The sequence below is a fragment of the Barbus barbus genome (genome assembly GCF_936440315.1).
Source record: "Barbus barbus genome assembly, chromosome: 33".
NCBI lineage: Eukaryota > Metazoa > Chordata > Actinopteri > Cypriniformes > Cyprinidae > Barbus > Barbus barbus.
Window position 1 is genome coordinate 8,382,824 of NC_136761.1, and position 16,568 is coordinate 8,399,391.

Consider the following 16,568-nt stretch of genomic DNA (forward strand, 5'->3'; position numbering starts at 1 on the left):
ATATGAATGCCAGATAACCAGATGGAGAGAAGAGGAGATTGATGTTGAAGAATAAAACGGCAGGAAGAACATTTTGAAGATATTACCGAAGTTCTTTTACTTGGGATAGGCTGGTCAAGAGCAATTTCCTACATCCCACCAGCTGAGCCACACAAAACGGCCTCCAATATAAGTGAACGACAGACTCTGAGGGACCGTAAAGCAGCAGTTAATGGCACAAAACCAGTGTAGAGATGAGAACAGACCGTACAAACACACACGCTCATATCAGCGCACTTCAGGGAACCTCTGGGTTTATGAGGACATTAAGACCTGACTTTATATCTGGGCTTCTGGGAATGGTTGAAGCAGGTGGTCTATTCTGTAGTTTTATGAAGGACACATTAAGATTGAGACCCTTATAGACAAACACAGCAGACGAGCGATATGAGGACTTGTGTGTTCCAGCAGCCCGCGAGGACCAACACAAGAACGTATTAAGAGAATTTTATGAAGGATTTAGACATGACTGTCTTCTGGGGACAAGAAAGTTGAGGACAGTATGTACCAGAACAAACCGAAAGGGTGAAACTCATGAAAACATGTCCAAGTTATATTTATTTTTATTAAATATATAATTTTATATATATATATATATATTTATTTATGTATGTATGTGTGTGTATGTGTGGGTGGGTGTATACACACATACATACCATTTTTAAATGTAATAAATTATCAATAAACCCAAATAATAAACAACAAGCAATAAAACTATTTTAAAATATATTTTACTGAAGTCAGGTGCATAAATCAATGCATATACACTGTCATTAAATATTTGTTTTTTATTTATATTATTTTTATGATTTTTTATTATAAAAATGTAAATTTTATGTAAATGTTAATATGCTCTGTTATAACAGACAAACCAGTGCACACATTTAGGATGAAGCATTTAAGACACTTGTTTCATGTAAGTAGGCTTCAATTAACATTCTACTGAGACTGGAGGAGGACGACAGCCAAACATCCTGACGACCTTTAAACGTCCAACGACTTAACTACAAACGAGTGAGCAAATGAGGGTCAAGCAGGAAGGCATCGATCTAAATGCTGTGCAAGTGCAGATGCACGTTTAGCGTCAAAAATGTTCATGCAAACATACAGGGCTCATAAACAAATCATTCTTAACTGAGCAAAAAAGAAGACAATAATAGCCCAAAAAACTTTTGCGTCACATTTAGATTTTTTTAAATACTACTTATACTACTTCATGATGAACTATTCTGCGATTCCAATGGGTGATACTGATATCTATAGATCAGCGTGGACAGTGACAAACAATTATTTTTTTTTCTTTTATAAAATGTAAATTCATGTCCCAGTCACATTTTCTTGGTTAAATAAACATTACTTAAAATGATTTTATATTTTGACATTTGCAATGTAATCAATATTGTATTTATTAAAGCCAAGTATGAATCTCATCAATTTAGTATAAGCATTCTTCCAAAATAATAACTCAAAGCAGTAACAATTTAAACAATATATTTTTTGTGAACTTCAGTTCAGCTATTCTTTTTAATAGTTAACTTAACTATTTTTGGGATCATCAGTCATCAAAGCTTGGTAAATACTGGTCACAGACACAGAGACTTACTTAAAATTTCACCAAACTAATTACTCACTAAAAACTCCCACAGATCATGTTTCCAGGTCATTTAAAGTCTTATTTTGACGTAACAGAGTGGTCATATCTAAGCGTGTGAGTTGTTGACTTACTTTAATTAGTCTCCATTCATTTAGATTTAGATTTGTGAATGTGCACAAACACAAGAGGGGGGATTTATCACATGAACCAATCATAGCCGAACATTACCAGTCATATCGGGATGGAGGCATTGCCTCCTCTCACGTGACTTTCCCCCATTCATTCTCCATTACACCCCACCAATCTCACTGCATGCTTCAGGGTTCAGTTAAAACTCAATGGGCTCAGGGGAGCCGAGAGAGACACGGACTCCTGTTGTAACTTTACCTGCTGGTGTTGCTGTTAGGCAACGCTTCTTTAGAAAAACTAGTGCTTTATACACTGTTTGTAGTTTGTTTTCTATGTTATATTTTGCAATACTGGTGTTTTATTTTTGTGCTATGGATTTATTCTCATCCAATATTTTGAGGCGGCATATATACATATACATATATACATATATATATACATATATACACACACATACATATAATACATTTTATACACATAAACTAGTATTTTACTAACAATTATTAGAACACTAGTATTTTCACCAGCTAAAAGTCAGTTATTTCTATCTTGACCTACCTGCAACGCTACCTGAAAAACAAGTGCACCGAAGGCAAAAGCTGCTTTAAACGCAAAGGATGGTCACACCAAATGTTGATTTAGTTAATAGAAGTTTTACACAAGTGCCTAAAACTTTTAACAGTACTGTAGTTTTGCAGGTAGGTTTCTTGAAGCATTCGGAGACACTGCCACAGTTCTTCTGGATTTAGTCTGTCTCATATGCCTTTAACTCAAATACAATTTTTCTGACATGACTTGTACACGCTATAATACAGTGAGATCACCAGCCAGAGCTTTGTATGTGTATCCTCTGCTGTCACACTTGTGGCTCTGGCTTTATAACTCTAAGTGCGTCTGGACATCAGGGACTGATACGAGACGAGACCAGCCACGAGAGCATGTGTGTGTGTGTGAGATGATAAAGTAGGTCGCCGTATACATCAGAGGAGTCATGTGTGTGTGAGAGCAGAGGTGAGGGGCTGAAGCGGCTGCCGGGAGCCGCGAACGAGATCCTGAGAGACTCGCTGGTCTCCGTGGAGACGGGAAAAGCAGGCCGCCAGCGAGATGGAGAGCAACATTAAAAGACTTGCAGAGAAAGCCAATCAATAACGCACGCACAGCAAAGCCATGAAACAAACCTCACTCGCTTTTTAAATTGCAAAAATAGAGGGAAAATTGCAGGAAAATAAAACCGGCCTCCATCTGCAGACTATAAAAATGCTACATCCATCAGTCTCTCTCTCTCTCTCTCTCTCTCTGTGTAATTGGACAGGTTCAGTCATCAAAACTCACCCAGCTCCTTAAAAGCACCTTAAAATGCCTTCACAAGCAACTATATGAATGTGGAGGCAATCTACATTTTTATATTTTTCAATGAAATCGAGTGCTTGTGGAAAATGTATTGCTGTGATGTGTTTGCCAGGCTGTTGCTATGCGGTTCTGGGTGGTTGCTAGGTGGTATCAAGTCTGTAGATATGATTCAGGTCTTTCAGTGTGGATCTGTGGGATTTTTCACTCGTTTTCTGGTCCTGCAGGTGAAAATGGTGTGTCTGATCACTTAGTAAAGCTATGCTCAACAATGCGCATGATTTTATGAATCATTCATGTTGAAGTGCTGTAGTTCAATATTTATACATCGCATCCAAACAAGGTGTGATTTTATAAAGAGGCAAGCGACATAAGCCATTTATTCTGTGTTAATCAAACCAAAATCTGTACTTCCACTATAAATTATCATCAAAAATGGACTGAAAAACATTGAACATTAACAAATCCCTCATAATTCACAAGCAAAACCATAGAAAATATCACAAACGCCTTTAGAAAACAAAGTTCAGTGCATTGTGAGTGTGAACATAGAAACTCGTTCTCACTGTTCTAAAATGGACAGAAATGTATAATACAGTGTTGCCACAATACTGGACTTTCCAACTTCAATACAATAACTTGAAAAATAGCAATATTTGACACCATTTTTGATACCATAAGAAAAAAACATAAAAAAATTATTTTTAACCAGTCAAAGTATTCTCTTATTAGATGAAACTGTGCTGTTTGAGACTTTGCATTATTTTTACATCATCTCGAAGACAGAAATATATTAACTATTGTATTACAGAAATTTTCCCAGATTTTTTTTAACAGTTAAAGTATTTCTATACCATGTTAGTAATTATTGCTATTTTTAATAAAATAAACCGTGTGTGCTGTATTATTATACTCTGTTTAAAAGTTTGGGGTCATCAATATTTTCTTTTTTGAAAGAAATTAATACTTCTATTCAGCAAAGACACATTAAATTGATAAAAAAAAAGACAGTAAAGAGATTTATAAAAATGACATTTTTATAAAAAAGTATTTTCTTACCAGTTAACACTCACTTTTCAATTTCTCATTATTGTTTTTGTAATTACAGGACAAATAAATCAATAAATTTATATTTTATTTTTTTACAGTGGAATTATATAAAAAAAAATAATGTGCATGAATTATTGTACTATACTGTAGTAAAAAAAAAAAAAAAAAAACATTTTAAATTGTAATAATATTTTATAATGTACTGTTCTTACTGTATTTTTGACCAAATAAATGCAGTCTTGGCAAGTAGAAGAGACTTCTTTCAAAATTATTCCTAACTTTTGACTGGTAGTGAATTTGAATTGAAATGAACCAACAAGCAAATGTCCAAAAGTACCAAACAATGCCAGAGAGAAGAGAAAGCGCAGTTACCAGTGTATCTACACAGTGGAAAGTGTTTTGGAGAATATTTTTGATAACACTTGCTAAAAGGACCTGCCATGGGAGTTCAGTGTGAGAATGAGCCACAGTAACAAACACCCACAGAAAGAGAGAGGAAGATCATGTGCTCGAGGTCCTGTCGCATTACATCAACAATCAGTGCCGTGACCTCACTGGAGAGGTCATGGACTTGCGACCCCACCGTCAGCACACCAGAGGAGCTGAGGTCAGAGGTCAGCTCTGGCTGTCGGTGGTGTGCGTTCGCTTGGCTGGAGAGAGTGAGATGACTGGAGGAGAGAGAGAGAGAGACAGATACGACTGCGGCCGTCTGACAGAAGAGAACAACAGAATCCTGCTCAAGGACACACACACACACACACTCGTGTTTTATGGAAAGGATCGGACAGATGGAAGATCTGAAAAGGGCAGCATTCATTTACAGTCAGATATCAGAAAAGGTTATCCTACATCAACTCAGACAGCTGGACACAAACACGCACGGTGCTCAGGTGGTCCCGAGGAAAACAGCTGCCAAAGATGACATTTCAAGGTTTTGTATTCCATATTCAAAACAGAAAACACTCTGAGTGTGTGCATGTGAGACAGAGAGAGAGAGAGAGAGAGAGAGAGATCGCGGCGGATTCATGACAACATCACATTCTTTGAAGGTCATTTGCTGAAGGGCGAAGCCACATACATAGACCTAAAAACCTCAAACACACACACACACACCTTGTTAAAGTCGACAGTGCTGTATATCGTATCAGATATAAATATGCAGTAAAACTGTAAAGGCCAGTCATAGAGGACAAAGACCAGGTGGCACGAAACACACACACACACACACCTGACACTTGCTTCTTGCTCATTTCTAATTCATGAGGGGTTTTTGCATACAGTCACAGAAAATATGACATCCGGGCGAATCTCATGAAACCCTTCAAGATCATGTGCATGTCATATTTCACCCCAAAATATCACCTTAATATGGTAATGAGAAACACAACTGAGAATGACAATCAGATTTTTGACATTTTGAGAGGAAAATGTACTTGACTGTAATGCAACAAGTCTTAATGGTCCTAAATCTGGCTTCATTTTCTTTGTTTAACAGTTGTTGTTGTTTTTCTTTTAGTTTTGGGGTGAATTGTGGACACATTTTCATGAGATTCACCCTCTCCTTCAGTAAACGCACACGCAGACGCACACACACACGCGTGCACACACACACATACACACACACGTCTCTGTTATCATCAAACTCAGCAGTGGTCCTGATGTTGTACTCTACACTGAGATGACACTCATCTCTTTCACATCCCTGTATTCTGTCATCCATGTTTGGCCCGGTGTCTTGGAATGAGTGTCTCAGTGGACACACACACACACACACACACACACACACACACAGAGAGAGATGCGCAAGCACAGAGCGAGGGCCGTCTCTTACCTTTAGAGGCTGTGTTGAGTAAGATAGAGGAGAGAGAGAGACAGGTTTAATGTGTGACGGTGTGTGTGTGTGTGTGTGTGTTTGTGTGAAGTGACTGGAGGATGTCTGATCTACTCACTCTTGGTCTGGGAGGAGAAGGTCAGGGTGAGTTTGGCAAACAGCTCATTGTTCTCAAAGCGGTCCTCTTTCGCCTTCACCCAGAAACTGCCTTCAGACAGATCCTCCGGGGCAATCTACAACATACAACACTCATCAGCACCTTCATCCCTCTATATTTACATCCATCCATCTCCTCCATATATCAGTCATTCAATCAACACCTGTGATCCATCAATCCATGTGTCTATGCATCCATCCAAATCATATATAACATTCATGTATTAATATAAATTTTATTTTTTCTCCAAATGTAAAAAAAAAAAAAAAAAAAAAAATTTAAAAAAACGGAGGACAAGAAACCTGTTAAGAATGATTTCTATACTATCATATAATTTTAAAATAGTATAGGTAATATTTTAGTTTAGGGACCAATTCTCATTAACTAGTGGCTTATAAGCATGCATATTACTAGCATATTGGCTGTTTATTAGTACTGATAAAGCACATAATAACTTATGCTGCATGACCATATTTTAAATCCCTTCATCCTTCCCAATGCCTGAATTTAACAACTACCTTACTAACTATTAATAAGCAGCAAATTAGGAGTTTATTGAAGACAAAAGTAATAAATAGTAGTTAATAGTGAGGATTTGTTCCCAAACTAAAGTGACCATAGTATATAATAATAATAATAATATAATAATAACCACAAAATGATCTATTAGAATATTTTGAATTAGCTGAAAGAGCCATTTTTAAAGTTAATTTTATTTTGTAAATTTGTAATTTAGCCATTTTGTTATGTGCTTTAGTCATTTTTATGTTATCTGTTTTTTGTATTTTTCTTGGTAAAATTTAAGATTTTATTTAATTTTATTTCAATTTATTTTATGTATATTTACAATTTTAATTTAAGTTTTTAATATTTCTGTTGTGTGCTTGTTCTTTTGTCATTTTTATCTACTGTATATCTAATCTAAATCCATCTATCTATCTGTCTGTCTAATCTAAATCCATCCATCTCTATCTGTCTATCTGTCTGTCTGTCTATCTGTCTAATCTAAATCCATCCATCTCTATCTGTCTGTCTGTCTGTCTATGTACTGTATATATAATCTAAATCCATCCAAATCTATCCATCTATCTATCCATCTATCCATCTATCTATCCATCTATCTATCCATCTCTCTGTCCATCCATCCATCCATCCATCCATCCATCCATCCATCCATCCTTTAATTTATTTTAATTTTCTGGCCAAGGCAGCATCTCTCATTTTCTTTGAACATTTCTAACCAAAATTATTATAATTTTTTTCCCTGATTTATTTCAATAAACAAAACTATTATTTTTAGTTGACAATAACTCTGCAAGACACACAATAAATCCTTCATCTGCATGAGATCAACCCCCACAAATGAGCACGTACAACAGTTCTGGTTCTAAAATCTGATTGGACGGGTCTCATTTTCAGCTGTTGTAATTGGCTGATACACACAAACACGTGATATAAATCAGTTGAGCTCTGTTTTAACGCAGCATGTTGTTTCACAACCATAAACATCGTACACTTAAGCTAATGACACGATGAAGGAACTGCTTTGCATGATTATTATTGTTAATAGATTTATGCAGTGACACTGTGACTAACAACATCCTGTCTAGTCGGCTTATTGCTTCAACGTGCCCCTGGTATCAGGACAATATCATTAAGCAGACGCCGCTGATACGATCATACGTTTCAAATGTGTTTCTCCTTCATTTATAGATGCTGCACTGACTAATGGACCGTAGTTTGTGATTCTGGAGTCCAGGGCTTTACTTCACCCCATTCGAGAAGATGAAACGCCACCGAGCGCTTTCTCACAGTCTCAACTCATAACCTCATTTATACAAAAGAAAAACGCTGCAAGTCTTGGGAGTAAAATGAGTTTAACAGCAGCGAACAGGCTGTCAGGATATGAACGCTGCTCCTCTGACTAAACGCCTTCAGACACCAACCAAAGACAGAATGAGAAATGTAGAACACGGATTAGAGGAAGACAGAATATGATAATAGACAGAGAAGAAAAGAGGGTGAAACTCATTAAAACGGATCCCGATTTTACGCACAAAGGAGAGAAAGGCGACACAGTCCCAATGCACGCTGGGACGGCCAGACAAAAAAAAAAAAAAAAAAACACTCGCTGCCTCTGTAATTCTCTCTTTCTCTGGCTGTTAATGCACATCGCACAAACCTTTCTAACGTCCATCATTCTGTCTTTCATGGTCCTGTGGCTGTGTTATCTAATATGCCTAAGCCATATAGTGGAAAAAAATGTGTCACAGTTTTTTAAATATAAATATATCTTGATGCATGCATGTAGGCTACCGTTCAAAAGTTTTTGTGAAAGAAATTAATGCTTTTATTCAACAAGGATGCACTGAATTGATCAAAAGTGACAGTAAAGACATTTATAATGCTACAAAAGATTTATATTTCAAATAAATGCTGTTCTTTTGAACTTTCTACTCAAATAATCCTGAAAAATAAATTGCATCATTTCTACAAAAAACCCCAAAAAGAAGCAGCAGCAACTGTTTTCAACACTAATAATAATAATAAGAAGAAGAAGAAGAAGAAATCTTTCTTGAGCACCAAATCAGCATATTAGAATGATTTCTGAAGGATCACGTGACACTGAAAACTGGAGTAATGATAAATCACATTTTAAAATGCATAATAGAAAACTGAAAAAAAAAAAAAAAAAAAAAATCAGTGTTTGATCAATTAAAGCCTTGGTGAGCATAAGAGACTTATTAAAAAAATAAAATCTTCCCAAAAGAAAACTTTTGAACAGTAGTGTATTGTGAAATGGACTAAAATGTGTTTTTCCCCAATCAGAGTAATTATTTCAACCAACAGCCACTGCAGTCAATTAGATTCAAAATGATTAATGCATGAAGGGAAATGCAGTAAAACAACAAAAACAATAACTTTTAGACATAATGAACAAGAATATTTCATTTCTATTAAATATAGGGTAAACGTACCTATTAAGCACACTTCCATTTTTGAGATCAGATTATAAAAAGAAAAAATAATTGATTATCCTACTCGATTAACCAATTGGTGTGTTTGTTACTGTATACCTCCTACAATTTCAAGTCAATCAGATCACTGCACACGGAGATATGAGTCTCCATATGTTCACTCTGTCTGGCAGCCATTTGGAAAGCTGTCTAAAAACTTTCACCAAAAGAGTAGCTCTTTAAATGTCCATTTGTTTATGTTTAAACCTTTATTTAGGGTAAATTTCACAACTTATTGTAAAATTAAGAGATTAATGTTCACATTTTGCATAATATAACCTGGAACTTGTATGTGGGAAATAATTACATTAGATCCAAAAGACATTTGTAGCAACACAGCGCAGATGCTACAGAACACAGTTAGCTGACTAGCTGTATAAGATTGTGTGCTACGCTAATATATTACTTCACAGGCATTACTGGCTTGTACTTTTACATCCATAATATTATAAATGTACAGTTTATTGCTGGTCTATCGTTTTACAGTGCTGTAATTTTGAAAGATTTCATTTTATTTTAACGTGAGCTTAAAGGGTGCACTACTATGAAAATCACAGCTTCAATGTGACATCAATAAGAAAAAGTATAAGTTTATAGATATTGTTAATAATAGTTGTTCATATTAAAATATGTATGAACTTAATACATGACAGACTATTTATTTAGCAAAATCCTGTCATTTTAAGAAATATGACATGAAATGTATTAAAAATTGTTGCTGCTCCCATTAAGCTCAGTGTGCTCTCTTCCACACTGAACGTCTATGTAAATACTTCATAAACAGACTTTAAATATTAACTAGTGGTTGTCACTTTAAGTTAATCGATTTTCTATGGATTCTGTCCACTCAAATCTGCAGACTGGCTCTGATCTTTGGCAACTAGCATCACCTTCTCCAGACTGTAAATCTGTGGAAAATCTGGGAAAAATCATGTCGTGTATTCCAGCCTTAAGAGACCATAGATAAGCTGAAATCAATTTAAAAAGAGGTTTCATAATGAGGCTAGTTTCTGTGTTCATCCCCATGAAGAAAATGTTTTATTGGTTTGTTTTATCTGATTTTTGAATGTGTTACTTAGCTCAAAGTGGACTAGTCTAGATGTTGCAATGTGCTTTAATGACACTTCATTATGAATATATAACTGATCAAATTGAATGTCTCGTTGCTTGATTTTAGTGTTGTTGTTTTTTTGTGATTGACTTTGTTCCTTCAAAAAATATTTTTACAATTATTCTTTAAAAATGTTCCTTAAAATAAACAAGATTGTTTAATTAAACATGATGTGAGCTTAAAGGGTACAAGGGTACAAAAATGTACCCATTAAGCACAGCCAGACTTTTTGAATTTAATGATGTATATCGTAATTGAAATGCTTGTCATTTAAAATAAAATTGAATATTTTTGTGTGAGATACTAATATTTTAACAACTTTTTGTACTGAAACCAATATCTTGTGCACTAAAAATGTCTCAATGCAGATTTTGGTGAGCTTAATAGGTACGTTTACCCTATTCTATTACATTTATATGCACCTTAACAACAGCAAGGACACAGAAGTATTATTAACTATGAAGGAGAGTTTTGAATGATTCATTGAAACTGATGAATCAATGATGGGACTCAATCACGGAGATGAATTAAATGAACTAATTATTGGCGTCTAAAGTTCAAAGCTTCTGTAAAAAATATATTTGTCGCTTTCATATTAATACAGCAGCAGGACAGAGGTGTGTATAAATGAATCTTCATAAAAACTTACATGTGTTATTGCAATATTTACAATGGTAGTTAATCTTATAACCAGTGTTACTGTAGTATCATTGAGATATTAATATGTGACCCTGGAGCACAAAACCAGTCTTAAGTCGCTGGGGTATATTTGTAGCAATACCCCAAAAATACATTGTATGCGTCAAATTTATAAATTTTTCTTTTATGCCAAAAATCATTAGGATGGTTCTCTAAAATAGAGAACATTATATATAGATCAGTGGGGTTTTAATTCATTTTATTTCAGTTATAATTTTAGTTATTTTAGTATATGAAATGTACAAAATGCTAAAAGTTGCTTTGCCAGTTACCTAAAATGCACACAAAACAAACATTTTATTTCACTAAAAGTTTTTTCATCTTTGTTCTTATTTCAAGATAAAACTTTTTTATTTCAGCTTTAGAATTCAGTATTTCAAAACTTAATTTTCATGTAAACAACTTTAAAGTTTTATATTTATTTTTTTCACTTAATGTTTAAGTTTGAAATAATTTTATTTCAAGTAATCAAAATGTTACTATACAGTCAGGTCCATAAATATTGGGACATCGACACAATTCTAATTTTTTTGGCTCTATACACCACCACAATGGATTTCAAATGAAACGAACAAGATGTGCTTTAACTGCAGACTGTCAGCTTTAATTTGAGGGTATTTACATCCAAATCAGGTGAACGGTGTAGGAATTACAACAGTTTGCATATGTGCCTCTCACTTGTTAAGGGACCAAAAGTAATGGGACAGAATAATAATCATAAATCAAACTTTCACTTTTTAATACTTGGTTGCAAATCCTTTGCAGTCAATTACAGCCTGAAGTCTGGAACGCATCACCAGATGCTGGGTTTCATCCCTGGTGATGCTCTGCCAGGCCTCTACTGCAACCATCTTCAGTTCCTGCTTGTTCTTGGGGTATTTTCCCTTCTGTTTTGTCTTCAGCAAGTGAAATGCATGCTCAATCGGATTCAAGTCAGGTGATTGACTTGGCCATTGCATAAGAGTCCACTTCTTTCCCTTCAAAAACTCTTTGGTTGCTTTTGCAGTATGCTTTGGGTCATTGTCCATCTGCACTGTGAAGCGCCGTCCAGTGAGTTCTGAAGCATTTGGCTGAATATGAGCAGATAATATTGCCCGAAACACTTCAGAATTCATCCTGCTGCTTTTGTCAGAAGTCACATCATCAATAAATACAAGAGAACCAGTTCCACTGGCAGCCATACATGCCCACGCCATGACACTACCACCACCATGCTTCACTGATGAGGTGGTATGCTTAGGATCATGAGCAGTTCCTTTCCTTCTCTTCCCATCACTCTGGTACAAGTTGATCTTGGTCTCATCTGTCCATAGGATGTTGTTCCAGAACTGTGAAGGCTTTTTTAGATGTTGTTTGGCAAACTCTAATCTGGCCTTCCTGTTTTTGAGGCTCACCAATGGTTTACATCTTGTGGTGAACCCTCTGTATTCACTCTGGTGAAGTCTTCTCTTGATTGTTGACTGTGACACACATACACCTACCTCCTGGAGAGTGTTCTTGATCTGGCCAACTGTTGTGAAGGGTGTTTTCTTCACCAGGGAAAGAATTCTTTGGTCATCCACCACAGTTGTTTTCCGTGGTCTTCCGGGTCTTTTGGTGTTGCTGAGCTCACCGGTGCGTTCCTTCTTTTTAAGAATGTTCTAAACAGTTGTTTTGGCCACGCCTAATGTTTTTGCTATCTCTCTGATGGGTTTGTTTTGTTTTTTCAGCCTAATGATGGCTTGCTTCACTGATAGTGACAGCTCTTTGGATCTCATCTTGACAGTTGACAGCAACAAATTCCAAATGCAAATAGCACACTTGAAATGAACTCTGGACCTTTTATCTGCTCATTGTAATTGGGATAATGAGGGAATAACACACACCTGGCCATGGAACAGCTGAGAAGCCAATTGTCCCATTACTTTTGGTCCCTTAACAAGTGGGAGGCACATATGCAAACTGTTGTAATTCCTACACCGTTCACCTGATTTGGATGTAAATACCCTCAAATTAAAGCTGACAGTCTGCAGTTAAAGCACATCTTGTTCATTTCATTTGAAATCCATTGTGGTGGTGTATAGAGCCAAAAATGTTAGAATTGTGTCGATGTCCCAATATTTATGGACCTGACTGTATATAATAATAATAATAATAATAATAATATATATAATAACCCTGCTTATAACACTGCCAAGCCAAAATCATACTGAAACTATTAAGCACTCAAGAACAATGCATTGCAATGACGAAGCATCTGTGAATGTTTAACATTCACAGTCAGTCAGAGAGCATCTTAAATGACTGTCACTATGTAAGTGCAGCATCTCTCACATCCATTCCCACTGAAATGTGAAAGGAAACATAAATCTGAGAGGAGAATATGATATATAAGGGGGGAAAGCGGAGGAGGCAAAGAGAGGTTAGGACACGGAGACAAGGTACAACCTCTAATGATACAGCAGCATCTAATTACCCAGAGAGAGAGAGAGACAGAGACAGAGAGAGAGACAGAGAGAGAGACAGAGAGAGAGACAGAGAGAGAGACAGAGAGAGAGACAGAGACAGAGACAGAGAGAGAGACAGAGAGAGAGACAGAGAGAGAGACAGAGAGAGAGAGAGAGAGAGAGAGAGAGAGAGAGAGAGAGAGAGAGAGAGAGAGAGAGAGAGAGAGAGAGAGAGAGAGTGTGTCAGGGGTGGTGTGAGATAACAAGACTAGTCTGAGAGGATGAGAGGAAAGCAAATTTTTTTTTAATTTAAATTACAAAAGAATGCTGTCCTTTCTACCAGCAATTTAATTATCTTTCAGAGACACGGGCTTATTAAAAAGCTATTTCACTGACATCCTCAAAGAGCTCTAACCACTGAGACTCTAAACACTCATGAATTCCACAGAAGCCATTAAAGAGTAGCTTTAGGCTAAAAGGAGACAGGACCGTTTTGATGTTTTTACTCTTGTGGAGGGCGAGGAAAAGCCAGAGATGGAAAGAGAGAGAAAGAGAGCGATCAGAGGAGGAGAGGAGCGTGTTCTTGATCAACAGCTCATCGTCACACGTGTCACTTCCACTCCAAGTGGGCGACATATGGTTGAAACTACAGCTATACTGACACACAAAAAATCTTCTTTATTAGTACTTTTGTCTTGGTGTCCATATCTAAACCAAGATGAGTTTACTTGAGAAGCATACACAAGTCTTGCTTTTAGAGCATGCTATAGTGAAAATATAGTATATATTGTGTTGCACTGAAAGTTACATGAATTTTGTAGTTTTATTATGTAAGGTTTTTTTGTATTTTTATATACAAAAACAATAGAAAAACAGTGCAGCAGAATGCAAAAACTGATCTGAATTGGGGTTTAAAATTGTTATGAAAGCATTCCAGCCAAATGTGCAATAATTAGCCACTCCTAATTATGCATGATTTGCCTGTGATGTATTTCATAATGCTGTGTATTTCCACAAAAAAATCTTGTGCAATGCATCTATGATCAGTATTATTTTAGTATCATTAATATACTATTATAATTTTTGTTAATATTTGAGTTAGACTTAATTATTTTTCTATTTTATGTTTTTTTTTGTGCATTAACAACAATGCTTTGTAAAACGTCTATATACAGGGCTCCAGACAAAAAAATCGAGTAAGGAGCCACTGGCTCCTATAAAAGAAAAACTTAGGCGCCAAATTATTTTTTTAGGTGCCACAGAATAAAAGTGGTTTATTTTATTATTATCATTTTATTTTTCCCCCCTATTTTAACATTTCAATCATTTTGTCATGTGTTTATGTCGTATCTTTTCTAGGCTTTATCAGCATTTTAATCCATCTTGTAGATGATCAGGTCGACCGGGGGACTAAGGTTCACTTAAAGAGTGAATTAAATGTCTTTTACAACTTGAAATATACAGTCACAAAGAATTGTTCGTTACACAGAATCTGTACCAATATCATGGACCATAAGCATCACTTGGCAACTGAGTGCAGTGCATCCTATAAATGTTGTCACGTCTTTCACACATTCAGTCTGTTTTTCTTCATTAGTAAAATGCAATTTTATAGGAGGAGTTGAATCATGTACAACAGAATAAGTAAAAATATTAATATGCAACAGCGCATAAATATAGCAAAACGCTCCTGTTTATAGTTATTTTTCTAGCTGACTGATGAGTTTATGGACACTGAGTGGTTATTCTGAGGTAAATGTATTACAATGCAATGTTTACAAGCTTTATACATTTCCTCAGTTTGAAACACTGAATGAGATTTTCCATAAAACATTTCAGTAAGTTGTACTATAGGCTTTCTTATTGCCTACCTTTTGATCATGTTCATTTAATACTATAGTAGTAAATCGAAATATATAATGGGTTCACTTGCTGCTTTAACTGAGGTGCTAAAGACGGATACGCATACACGGACCGTGTGGACGCGGGGTACTGGTGTTCATATTATCACCTTTCAGGTCTCTCTCACTGCGTTCAGCAGACTGTGTGCGGCAGAGACGAGGACTGTTTGAAACTCTTTTCCAGTAAAACTTTGATGCGCATCGTCTTATGTAAGTTTAATACGTGAACATAACAAAAGATGTGAGCGCAAAACAATCGGGAAAAAAGTCCTTTCATGCAAATTATATATAGTCGCCAGTGGCGACCTCAGCAAAAACTTCACTCGCAAATAGGGATGTAACGATTACCGGTTTGACGATAAATCATGATAAAATTTCCCACGGTTAGTATTACCGTTTCATATTTTAATTATCATTAAAACCGTATTCGATTACCGTGATTTGAACAACTCGCGATAAATAAATACTGTCCAGCATAAAGCAGAGTTTTCAGTAACAGTGTCACGAGCGCACGGCAGCACAGTAGTTTCGTTCTGAGTGAAAACAGGGCGGAAAAGCTGGGAGGTTTTAAAAGAGTGCTAAGGGAATTATACAAATGAATATATCAATGAATTAATTATATGAATGTACCTCTGAAGGTTCGGACTGTCTTCAGAAACGATTTGATGGCATTTTGTTCTCATTTTCGCTCCATGCAATACCTAAAGGAAGTGTTCGCGGAGTTCACGGGAATCAGCTGTAATTCAGATTTTCCGTATAAAGCGCCACCTGCTGCCAGAGAGTGGATTTACAGACAATTATTTACATTCAGCCTGTGTGCAGTTTCTGTCTGGCCAAAAAATGGACCAAATTTGCATGACCTGCTGTAAATTTTAACCGGTTGATGAAAAACAAACTTATGTGGATTCTACACATTTAAACAATTCATATGCTATATAGAATTATTTATGTAGCAGATAAAATACATATAATCATTTATTAATCAATTATCATTTTAACTTAACCCTTTTCTTTAAAGGCTGAAATGTGTGGTCTACCTTTATGTTAAACTTTTTCAAAGCTTTATTTGAACATTTACATTATTTATTTGAACATGCTATTAAACTGTTGTCAGTCAAATTGTCATTTAAAATCCAGACCTCATTGGTAATGTTATTGTTTTAGTGATTATGCAAACAAAAAGTCATTTTATTTGCTGTTTGTTGATTTTTAAGTATGAAACTTGGTGAAGTGATTTATGTGTCGGTACTTTTTGAACATCTCCAGC

At 35.8% G+C, this 16,568-nt stretch overlaps 1 protein-coding gene across 1 annotated transcript in view; it reads right to left on the reverse strand.

The window, feature by feature from the left end:
* LOC306853686 (protein diaphanous homolog 1-like) overlaps window positions 1-16,568 on the reverse strand; it is a 113,721-nt gene that overhangs the window by 53,260 nt on the left and 43,893 nt on the right. Inside the window, exon 17 of the mRNA XM_079391276.1 lies at window positions 6,109-6,223. Coding sequence (XP_079247402.1) covers window positions 6,109-6,223 — 115 coding nt within the window. The remainder of the gene's footprint in view (window positions 1-6,108; window positions 6,224-16,568) is intronic.